The 12,208-nt window shown below is 43.9% G+C and overlaps 1 protein-coding gene across 4 annotated transcripts; it reads left to right on the plus strand.

Moving 5' to 3' along the window:
* Positions 1-1,618: 1,618 nt before the first annotated feature.
* LOC127305865 (uncharacterized) lies at positions 1,619-8,676 on the plus strand. 4 transcript variants are annotated; one of them, XM_051336447.2, is made up of 9 exons: positions 1,620-2,241; positions 2,907-3,023; positions 3,969-4,255; positions 4,571-4,733; positions 6,582-6,704; positions 6,939-7,391; positions 7,550-7,896; positions 7,995-8,209; positions 8,290-8,676. In XM_051336447.2, the coding sequence occupies exons 1-9, from the start codon at positions 1,735-1,737 to the stop codon at positions 8,310-8,312; spliced, it is 2,235 nt and encodes a 744-aa protein (XP_051192407.1). In that variant the 5' UTR covers positions 1,620-1,734; the 3' UTR covers positions 8,313-8,676. The 4 variants fall into 4 exon arrangements, with proteins under 4 accessions (XP_051192405.1, XP_051192406.1, XP_051192407.1 ...); XM_051336448.2 differs by having other exon boundaries at positions 8,293-8,676; XM_051336445.2 differs by having other exon boundaries at positions 1,619-2,241; positions 7,995-8,676.
* Positions 8,677-12,208: the final 3,532 nt, after the last annotated feature.

Here is a 12,208-nt window from a genome sequence, read left to right on the forward strand (position 1 = left end):
TTTTTGCATTTTTTGTGTCATCACAAATATCTGTTCATGTAACCAAACCCCCATGAATCTGTTCCATATGTTGATTTTTGTTTTCAAAGGAGGAAACCATTCATGTTTTGCAATTTTCAATTTTTGTTCCAAAGTGGAAACTGTTCATATGTGAAATTCGTTCATGTAATAGCAATGTTCAAGGAGGAAACTGTTTTTTGTAGTTGATTCTCGTTCATGTAACCAACACCGCGTGAAATCCATTCCATTTGTTGATTTTAGTTTTAAAGAAGAAAACCATTCATGTTTTGCTTTTTTCAATTTTTTGTTCAAAAGTGGAAACCGTTGATAGGTGGAATTCGTTCATGTAATAGGAATGTTCAAGGAGGAAACTGTTTTTATAGTTGAATTTCGTTCATGTAGTAGGAATGTTCATGGTTCATAAATCCGTTCATCCTCGAAATTCCTTTTTCATCGCCAAAAATTGTTTAAAGGGGGAAACCGTTCATGTTTTTTTTTTCATTTTTTGTGACATCAAAAATATCTATTCATGTAGCAAAACCTGTGAAACCCGTTTATTTTGTTGAAATTTGTTTTAAAGAAGAAAACCTTTCATTTTTACAATTTTCGTTAAAGGATGAAACGGTTTCCTATATCAAATCCTCGGAAATCCGTTCATCCTCGAAATTTGTTTTTCGGCGATGAAAAATTTAGCAATTAAAATTCAGATTTGGTTACATTTAGCAATTAAAATTCAGATTTGAAAAGTGACCAAATTTTAGTTGTTCAAAAGTTGAAACAAATTTCATGGTTGATTAGATCATGTTTTTCTGAACAATTTGGATATAAATTTTTGTATGCATTGGATTTGAAAAAGTGCATTTTTAGATCATTTAGAAAACCATCTGTTTGTGTAACTTCTGAAACTGAAAAGCGATACTACGAACTGAAGAAAACCACAGCAATTTTCCTGTAGAGGCATTTCTGCACGGATATTAAAGTGTGCGCCGCGACAGATCTGGGTAGCGCTAGGCGAGTTTCTGATGTAGTTGAGTAAGAGGAAGGTGGGGTGGATCGAACGAGACTGGTTTGGGTGGATTTGGTGCACCGTGGCGACGGTTGTGCTCGCCGCAAGATGGGGCTTTTGATAGAGGCGGCGCACAGCTGTAAAACTGCAGTCTCACGGCATCACTTTTTGCAACGACGGTGACGACGGGATGGTGGATCGCTTTGGTCAAAACAAAAGCCTAAGATGTAGCCTGCAGTGGTGAGATTCGAATGGTGCAGGTGGTTCTTGCTGAGGTGACTCGGTTCGCCGGGGATCGTCGCCGGAAAACGTGACCTTGACATGTAAGTGTATCAGGAAACTGAACGAAGTAGTATCCTGAAACAGCTGAACGAAGTAAACTCCCCGAAGCGGTACGCTAAATTGGGCCGAGCCCATTTAAGCCTCTCCTTCGTAAGACAGGTGCGCGGAGCGGACCATCTATCCCGCTTAAAGCGTTCAATAGGGGATCCCTCGGTGTCGAGGAGCTCCCGGTAATTTCCCCTCTCAACCACAAAAAACCAGAGTAGTAAACTAAGGCCTAGGGTTTTTTCCGCAGAAGTGGCGGCCCATGTTTTTTGGGGACGGGGGGAGTATATGATTTGGGACGGACACCCGCCGCCACAGCATCGCTATGGTTTCCCCCGCCCGCATCCATCCCCGACGCCACTCGCCCCCGACTCGAGCTCCTGCTCCTGATCGAGGCTACGATGGCAGGCTCGGTTGAGGTGAAGCGTGGACATGATAAGTTCAAGCGGGCAACGGAGGGCGAGCGTTCTGCGGCGGCGCGGACCGACTCGACGTTCCAACCGATGCGGCGGAAGGAGGCCAAGGTGGCCCTCGACTCGAAGATGAAGCGGGCGATGGACGACGAGCGGTTCAAGGCGGCGAGGACCGACCCGAGGTTCCGACCGATGCAGCGGAAGGAGCTTAAGGTGGCCCTCGACTCGAGGTTCACCCCCATACTCACGGACCCAATGTTTGATTATTCGGAGGCGCCGGTGGACAAGCGTGGCAGATGCCGCAAGAAGAGCGCCATGAAGAACCCCATGCTACGTTACTATCTCAACCAAGAGGAGGGGAACGAAAAGGACAAGGAAAAGACGACGGAGCAAGAGAAGCTGATTCGTGAAGAGGAGGATCATGAGCTGGAAGAAGAGGATGAACTTGATGAAGAGGAGAGTTCTAGTAGCGACAAGGAGGACGACCATGACCAGGTGATGTTTCGTTTCCAAATCTGTGATCTGCATTCCGCCAACAAAAATCGAATTTTACATGTGGATACAACAGATTATGCATGCTCAATCAATGTTTATTTTTCAGTTTGTTGTGTATGTTTATGCTTGCTCTAGTTTTAGTGCTATTTTTTCCTTGTAGGGCACAGAACCTTACTGAGCGATGCCTGTTAGGGACAAATATATGCATGTTTCTGTAGCCGTGCAATTCCATATGTGAACTATGAACAACTTTTAACTAAAACTCTCCATCTTATATTGAAGGAGGCTCAATACCTTGGTGCAGTAAGAAATCAGATTGTTTATCTTTGTCTAAATCTCCTTTAAAATATACATTTCATAATTGAATAAAAACGAGGAGCCGAAGATTCTAGTCCCAAATTTCCTGCTACGGAGCCCGCAAAGGGGCTGTGGCCTTTTTATTGATTTTGACGATTGGGATGATTTTCTGCAACTTGCCTCATAGTTAGTTTTATACTTTTATTGCCATTATGGGTCTTATATTATGTGTTCTTATATGTTGGATGTCTATATTGTCCCTAAATTATCTACATGAGACACTTTGCTTGCTGTACTTTTCTTGTCTTCAAGGCAGGCATTTTCCTTACATTATTTATAATTCCTCGACTTATTTATTTATTTTGCAGTATTCTGTTGGCAGTGACCTTGCTCATTACTTGATGGCGAGGCATGATGATACACCTATGATTGACAAGGGAACTCACAGGCTTGCTGTTGTGAATATGGACTGGGATCATATTAAGGTGTGTGCCAGTTCAAATTTCTATTATTTTGAGAAGTAGCCCGTCTGCCTGAACAATTTCAGCCATGTTAAAAAGGCAGTTTATTATTTGAGTTGCATGAGAATCACCTTGAAGGAATTTGTTTTGAGGCCAGCTTGTGTATTTTCTGTGAAGTTAACATGCATTTCTTTGTCCTTGCATTCGTGCACTTATTGCAGACTTCTATAAAACATATCAGTGTTGTTTAGATGGCAGTTCATTGAATACACCATGGTTTTGAAGGCATCCGCCTTAGGATGCTTAGGCGATAAGGCGCACTGCCAGCGCCTTGGAAATTTGCCCACTTTAGCCGCTTAGGCATCTGCCTTAGGACGCCTTACTGTCTTAAAAACCATGGAATACGTGCTAGTAAAACAGTAAGGAGTTCAGAAGAAAACCCGTGTTAGCTTCTTAGGTTGAAGCACGATGTCATTCATGTTGTTTGGCTTAGAGATGATTTTGTTTCTGGTCTTTTTATTTTGTTGAGAGAACAGGTGAAATATCTAGCACTAAAATTTACCTGTTTTTAGTTAAGATATAAATGCACCGAATGTAGATATTCAGGATTAAGAATAAATTCTGAAGTGATGTCAAATAACTGGGTTTTTTGGTCCAGACATCCTCACACAATGATGACCTATTACCCAAATGTCCATATCTATACCCAAATCACCACAGCCATCATCATTTCTTTGTGTCTTGGGTGCTAATAATTGCCAATATCTCACAACATCCATGCAAACTTACTCCTAAGTATTTGTTTCTGTAAGGAATCTAAATTAGTACCCTTAGAGTGGAACTGAATCCCAAAGCTTCCAAATGAAATGCCCATTATTCTAATGATTTTTTGCATTTAAATATGTATATTGTTTGTTAGGTTAACTATACAATCACTGATATTCTTCCGTTGTTTTGCCCTTTCAACAGGCAGTGGACTTGTATATGGTCATGACATCTTGTATGCCGAAAGGTGGGCGGCTTCTGTCAGTCTCGATATATCCAACAGAATTTGGATTGAAGTGCATGGACATTGAGACAACTCAAGGCCCTTCTGCTCTTGTTGGTCCTGATGGTGATGATGATGGTGGTGGTGGTGGGGAAGATGATAGCAATGATGATGAAGAAGATGATGATGATGTTGGCGAAGAAGATAGTTACATTGACTCTGAGACTGAGAACAGCAAGCTGCGTACTTATGAGCTAAACAGACTGAGGTTAGCAACAAAGGATAGAGATACTTTTGCTGATTTTCATCTTGTTTACTTTTGTTTTTGTCTGGGACTTGTTGAGAAGATTTTGAATGAAATTTTCAAACAAATATACTCCATAATGTTTTCTTGCTAATTAAAATATAAAAATGTTCATATCCTGTGTAAATTTAATTATGGCAGCTTCTCCTTCACATGTTCGGGATTGTGTGGTTATGTCCATGGCCTTGTCTATCCATCTTTGATATTTACCATATGGAAATGTAACTACTTGCCGAGGGTTTGTTGTTCTGCTCTCTGATTGTATTGATCTTGCTGCAGGTACTACTATGCAGTTGTGGTGTGTGATTCCAGTGCAACTGCAGATCACCTATATACAACTCTTGATGGTACCGAGTTCTTGAAAACGGCAAATGTGTTTGATTTGCGGTTTATTTGTGACTCTAGCGAGTTCAAATATCCTGCTCGTGATGTAGCTACAGAGGTATGTTACTCCCTCCGATCCATATTACTTGTCTCTATTATGGATGTATATAGAAGTAAAATGCGTCTAGATACATCCATATTATATTAGTTACCGTTAACATGGATCGGAGGGAGTACTTGATTAGATCATATTTGCATCCATTTTTTTTGAACACGGCAAGGATTCCAAATGACCAGGAAACTGCACTAAAACTTGGTGGTGGGATTCCAAATTACACAGCGGACCTTGTAAAGAACTAAAAGATTACATCAACTATCTACATTACATAAATTAACATACACCAAATCTGAAAATCATGATTTTGTCCTTTGCTGGAGAGATTTTGTTGAAGCTTTAGGGTGTGTTCGGTTGTTGGATGGAGTGGAATGGAATGGAATGGTTCCGTTCCATTCCATTCCATCCCATTCCATTCCATTCCATTTGGGTGTTCGGTTGATTTTAGAAGCTGTGGAATGGAACAGAATCTAATTAGTCTAAACATCCAATTAATTAGACCCTAATTTAATTTAAATATTTAATTAACTTAATTATTCTCAAACCACAGGAGAGGAGCCCGCCCGAGCCCGGCTTCCTCCGCGCCCCCGCCGGCCGCCAGCCAGCGCCGCGCCGCCAGCCCCCGCCGGCCGCCAGCCCCCGCCGCGCCGCCATCCCCCGCCGGCCGCCAGCCCGCGCCGCCAGCCCCCGCCCGGCTTCCTCCACGCCCCCGCCGGCCGCCAGCCCCACCGGCCGCCAGCCCCCGCCCCGCTGCTCCTTCCGCCAGCCCGCGCCGCGCCGCCAGCCCCCGTCGGCCGCCAGCCCCCGCCCCCGTCGGCCGCCAACCCCGGTCCTGGCCGTTGCTTCGTCCGCCGGCGGCCGCGCCTGGGCTCCGGCCGGCCCCGTCCTGGCCGCTGCTCCGTCCGCCGGCGGCCGCCCTCCGCCTCGCATGGCCGCCGCCCTGTCCACTGCTCCGTCCGCCGGCGGCCGCTCGCCCGGCTTCAGCGCGAGAAAGGAGGAGATGGATACGGGAGAGAGAGAGTGATTACCGCGTGAGAGAGATTAGTCTGAGCCGTTCCACCTCGTCCGGCCGATTTGGCCGGACGGGTGCGTTCCGCATGTGGGCCGAATATTCCCATTTGGGGAACGACCTCGTTCCATCCTATCTGCCAACCGAACGCGAGAACGGCTCTCAGGAATGGAACCGTCCCATTTCATTCCAGCTCCTTCTAAAACCGAACAGACCCTTAGAGCATGGGCACCTGCACCTTGTGGGGACATCACCAGTTCACCACTTGGGAGTGAGCAGGTGGTGGACGCTGTTTTGTTGCCGAGGAGCCTCCATCTTGGCCTGCAACCCTGGAGGTTGAGAATATCTGCCCTTACGGCCAGAAGAGCCAGTGGCGATATTGCGTCGGCCATTGCAGCACCATTGGGAAAGCACTCCAAAATGCATGGGCGCAGCTTCGCTCCCTTCCCATTAGGATTCAGATCTGGATGATCCTACCCCCTTCCGCCACCATGATTTCAAAAAAAGGACCAAATCGCCCCAGATCTGAGCTCCACTGAACTTATTGAGAAAGGTGTCGCCAGATCCCATGCCCTCCTTCATTCTGCACCATGAAGAACAAACAGAGGAGCATGCTGGCCACTCCACCCCTCCGCTCAGGTGGAGGGGATAAGGAGTTGAGAGATCAGAGAACTTGATTTTTCCACATATTTGTTGGTGGACATGTTGAACTGGCGGGTGCTGATTATATTATGTTTCTTTCTAATTGATTTTCAAATATATGATTCTATGTAGGCAGAAGTTACCTTTCAGTTGTACTAAAAGAGGTCTTATCAGTCTGTAACTTGTTTGACTTCGTGCAGGCACCTCTGAGTTACAAGGAGCCTGTTTTTGAGACTTGTGCTTTACAGCATACCAAAGTTAAGCCAACCTGGGATGATGATGAACCAGAGCGTAAGATCTTGAGGCAGAAGTTCAAAGATAAGGTCAGCTCTATTATTTCAATTAACTTATTGTATTTGCTTACGTAAAACTAAAAACTTAGTTTCTCTTTGAATATATAAATTTCAAGGGAGGAAAACCCAGTGTCAGCTATCAAGATAGGCTTTCAGCACTAGTGAATAATAATAAACAAATAAATACAGTATCATAAAAAACCGTTGGTCATTGTTTCTTGTCCTCTACTTTATTTATCCATCTTTGACGTTTTTCTGTTGCAGTTTGATGACCTGGGTAAATATATTGCAAGTGGTGAGAGTGCATCAGAAGATGATTCTGATGATGAGTATCTGCCAAATGGTGTAGCAAAAAGGAAGTTAACAAATGTGGAACGGTTGGCTCTTTTACAAGGAAATAAATCTGATGAGGAACAAATAGGTGACCAGGACATGGAGATAACATTCAACATGAAGCTTGAGGACCTCAGCAAACGTATCCTTGAGAGAAAGAGCATCGAGACGAAGACTGTCTGGGAGATGAACCAAGAAAAAATGAAGGAAAAACGGAAAGCTAGAAAGAGGTGGTCAAAGGATGATGATGACTATAGCGACCAAGATAGCGCTGATGATTTCCTTGATGATGAGAAGTCGGATGAAGAAGTAAAGCCGATGAAGAAACCAAAGCTGAAGGCCAAAGGGAAAGGAAAGGACAAGTCTCGAGATGTAGCTACTGAGGTACCTTACTTGAACAGTTTGTTTCTGCATCCATATTTCATATTAAACTTTCACACTTGCCAACATTAAAGTTTCTCCCTTTCAGTGGTGGCTTGATTATATTCTTTATGCATTTCTCTACCCGTTTGTCTCATGAAAATATTTAATCTAAATTGAAGGAGAAGCATAAAGCTAGGAAGAGGTCGTCAAAGAATGTTTTGGGAGTTAAGCCAACAAAGAAAGAGAAGGTGAACGCCAAAGGGAAAGGAAAGGACACACTTCGAGAGGAGCATTATGAGGCACAAGCAACTAAGGAGGAGTTGGAGCTCTTGGTTGCTGCTAGTGAGGATGTAGCCAATGGTGCAAAGGGCTATAACATAAAACACAAGAGTAAAAAGGGCAAGAAGGGCAAGGATTCTGTCGAGGACAAACTTTCTCAAATTGATCTTAGCAAGGATGAGAGGTTCTCACCCATGTTCACGTCTCATCTGTATGCATTGGATCCTACTGATCCCCGGTACAAGAGGTACCACAAGCTTCCATAATCATCGTTTCCTTATCCTGCTACTGTACAATCTGTTTGACCTCTGTTAATTTATGCTTACTGTGAATGGTTTTGTACAGGAGTGCCACCTCCCTCATGCTAAAACAAGCTGGGAAGAAGGGTGCACATGTAAGCACATTGGATAGTGAACCACCTCTGGAGGAGTCATCTCCACCAGATGGTGCATCACCTAGGAAGGCCAATCAGAAACACACTGAGAATCTGCAGATGCTGTCTACTGTCAATTCTCTCAAGAGGAACCTTGCTGCGTTCAGAAAAGCAAGCAAGCCTGAAGGTTGGTTTTGCTCTGATACTCAGCGGATGGATTTGATTTAGGATATAGCCTGAAGGCTCGTCTTTTGTGGTATATGACAGCAGACCCTCGTACACGTGCTTGAAGGATGTCTTGGATTTTGTTGCTCTCCTCTTCAACCTCCTTTACTGGTGGCCGCTTGAAGGATGGCTTGGATTTGTTGCTCTCCTCTTCAACCTCCTTCACTGGCCCATCTGAAGGGCTTTTTGTTTACCTGCCGGAGTGTAGGCTCCTCGATGATCCATATCGTTGGTGGCCTGTTCTTTCTCTAGATTTCATTCCAGAGGGTCTGGCTCTGATGTATTTTTAATTGTCTTGCTCTAATTTTAACTATCTATCGGGACTCATATGTAACTGGAGTTGTATCCTGTACAACTTAGATGTTAGGCTTCTGTTTCACATATATCCTGTGAGGCTTTATATAATACTAGTCTCTCTGTCCTATGAAACTTGTCTTAGATTTGTTAAAATTTAGATGTATTTGTCTCATCTAAATTTCAATGTTCAAGAAATCGTTAATCGTTAACATATCGGTCAACCTAAAAATGGAGATTAATCGCTTGTCGGCCGATAAATCGATTTTATCGGTCGGTCATTTATCAGCATGTTCTCTTGTAAATCCTAAGTTTTAACTTACCAATTTCTATATTATGCTATGTAAAAACAATATTGGAGGATTGAAAAGAAGCATTACCTTGATCCCTTGCATTTGAAAGAATAAAAATGAATTGTTGAGCTAATCCACAGTTCTACAAAACTATGTGGGACGAAAATATCGACTTCTAGACCGCGAAATTTTAACGAAAATCGGGCAAAATATCGGTTATCACACTGAAAATCGCTGCAATATCGGCGCCGGCGATAAATCAACCGATATGCCAAAATCACCGATATGCCAAAATCTTATCGGGTATCACCTGATTCACGATTAATCGGCCGATAAATCTTTATCTCGGCCGATTTTTTGAACAATGCTAAATTTTGACAAAAATTTAGATGTATTTGTCTCATCTAAATTGACAAATCTTAAACTACATGAGTGATTGGATGTCAAAACTTTTAGAGCTAGACCTGATCTAAAAATAATTTACCATTTTAACGCAATGTTTGCGAATGCGGATGAGCAAGAAATTTGAAAAAAACACGAACAACAAAATTCACAATAAAAAAGTGAATCCGAGGATCAAGGCTGACTGAATCAAAATTGATGGGTAGTGCCTCCATCATTACCATGAGCCATGAGGTGACTAAGAGAAACTCGCAACAGCTGATACCGCAAGTCGGATACTAAGGCTAACTCATAGTGAGAAGTAACATAAGGTGTCCGCGCAGGCGACGGTAGGACCTCGACCCTCTAGCTGGCCGGTGAAGGGCCGCAACGTTGCCTCCAATTCCCTACCCGGAGAGCACCGGCGGTGGCTGGAGTTAAATCGGCGGCGGGATCAACAGGTGGAGAAGCGGGGAAGACCTTGACGTCCTGCGCGCACCCCTTCCTCACCAGGAGATCCTCCCCACCTCCTGCGGCGCCTGCCTGCCTCCCTCGCCTCGCCACTGCCTGGAGGCCTGTGCCGAGGGGATGGAACCAAGTGATCGGATAGGGGGAAAACAGAACAAGCGAACCGTTTTTCAACTGAACGGTGGCAGTGCTTGTAATTTTGTCACAAAATTATGGGCAATAAAAACGGACGAAAAAACTGAGGAGAAACCTTACTTCTTTTATTAGTAAGTAGGTATAGAAAGCGAAATAATAGGGGAGAGTGGATGATTGAAGTGTGTTTGAGGTGGGATTGGATTAGGATGAAGAAGAGCGGAGGGAGTTCGAGGCTTAGGGTATCTCCAACGGGGCGACCCAAACCGCGCTGATAACCCACAAGTATAGGGGATCGCAACAGTCTTCGAGGGAAGTAAAACACAAATTTATTGATTCGAAACAAGGGGAGGTAAAGAATACTTATAAGCATTAACAACTGAGTTGTCAATTCAGCTGCACCTGGAAAAGCACTAGTAACAGGGGTGATGTGAAAGCAGCAGTAATATGAGAGCAATAGTAACAGTAACACAGAGCAATGGCACCAGAAAATAGTTGATACTACTTACAATGTCATATAGAACGAGTATATGATGATGAGAGATGGACCGGGGTTCCCAGCGATCTACACTAGTGGTAACTCTCCAATAACAAGTGACAAGTGTTGGGTGAACAAATTACAGTTGGGCAATCGATAGGATTGAAATAGCATTAAGACAGAACATCAAGATTATTAATCATGTAGGCATGTTTTCCATATATAGTCATACGTGCTCGCAATGAGAAACTTGCATAACATCTTTTGTCCTACCAGCCGGTGGCAGCCGGGCCTCAAGGGAATCTACTGGCAATTAAGGTACTCCTTTTAATAGAGCACCGAAGAAAAGCAATAACACTTGGTGAAAACATGTGATCCTCATATCACAGCCTTCCCCTCCGGTTGTCCCAATTTCTGTCACTTTGGGGCCTCGGGTTCCGGACAGCAATATGTGCAAACAACTTGTAGATACAATCTAAGCAATAAGTATAGAGCTTAAATCTAAGATCATGCCACTCGTGCACTAGTGACAAACATTAAACACAACAAGATTGCAACAACAATAACTTCACAAACTTTATAGATAGACTAATCATAATGTAATCATCGGATCCCAACAAACACAACACCGATTACATCAGATGAATCTCAATCATGTAAGGCAACTCATGAGATTATTGTATTGAAGTACATGGGATAGAGAGTACCAACTAGCTACTGCTAGAACCCGTAGTCCATGGGGGAATGATACGCGTACAACACGCGTCCGTTGGGAACCCCAAGAGGAAGGTGTGATGCGTACAACGGCAAGTTTTCCCTCAGTATGAAACCAAGGTTTATCGAACCAGTAGGAGCCAAGAAGCACGTTGAAGGTTGATGGCGGCGAGATGTAGTGCGGCGCAACACCAGGGATTCCGGCGCCAACGTGGAACCTGCACAACACAACCAAAGTACTTTGCCCCAACGAAACAGCGAGGTTGTCAATCTCACCGGCTTGCTGTAACAAAGGATTAGATGTATAGTGTGGATGATGATTGTTTGCAGAGAACAGTAGAACAATTGCAGTAGATTGTATTTCAGATGTAAAGAATAGGACCGGGGTCCACAGTTCACTAGAGGTGTCTCTCCCATAAGATAAATAGCATGTTGGGTGAACAAATTACAGTTGGGCAATTGACAAATAGAGAGGGCATGACCATGCACATACATGATATGATGAGTATTGTGAGATTTAATTGGGCATTACGACAAAGTACATAGACCGCTATCCAGCATGCATCTATGCCTAAAAAGTCCACCTTCAGGTTATCATCCGAACCCCTTCCAGTATTAAGTTGCTAACAACAGACAATTGCATTAAGTATGGTGCGTAATGTAATCAATAACTACATCCTCGGACATAGCATCAATGTTTTATCCCTAGTGGCAACAGCACATCCATAATCTTAGAGGTTTCTCTCACTCCCCCAGATTCACGGAGACATGAACCCACTATCGAGCATAAATACTCCCTCTTGGAGTTACTAGCATCAACTTGGCCAAAGCATCTACTAGTAACGGAGAGCATGCAAGATCATAAACAACACATAGATATAAATTGATAATCAACATAACATAGTATTCTCTATTCATCGGATCCCAACAAACACAACATATAGCATTACAGATAGATGATCTTGATCATGTTCGGCAGCTCACAAGATCCGACAATGAAGCACATAAGGAGAAGACAACCATCTAGCTACTGCTATGGACCCATAGTCCAGGGGTAGACTACTCACTCATCACTCCGGAGGCGACCATGGCGGTGTAGAGTCCTCCGGGAGATGAATCCCCTCTCCGGCAGGGTGCCGAAGGCGATCTCCTGAATCCCCCGAGATGGGATTGGCGGCGGCGTCTCTGGAAGGTTTTCCGT

Source organism: Lolium perenne, chromosome 6 (genome assembly GCF_019359855.2).
Source record: "Lolium perenne isolate Kyuss_39 chromosome 6, Kyuss_2.0, whole genome shotgun sequence".
NCBI classification, from domain to species: Eukaryota; Viridiplantae; Streptophyta; class Magnoliopsida; order Poales; family Poaceae; genus Lolium; species Lolium perenne.

What these genes read in the sequence shown, in the direction of transcription:
- LOC127305865 (XM_051336445.2), top strand. Translation starts at nt 1,735, where the DNA reads ATGGCAGGCTCGGTTGAGGTGAAGCGTGGACATGATAAGTTCAAGCGG. An exon ending in AGGAGGACGACCATGACCAG is followed by an intron (nt 2,242 to 2,906) that starts GTGATGTTTCGT and finishes TTTATTTTGCAG; the next exon opens with TATTCTGTTGGCAGTGACCT. An exon ending in GGCAGAAGTTCAAAGATAAG is followed by an intron (nt 6,705 to 6,938) that starts GTCAGCTCTATT and finishes TTTCTGTTGCAG; the next exon opens with TTTGATGACCTGGGTAAATA.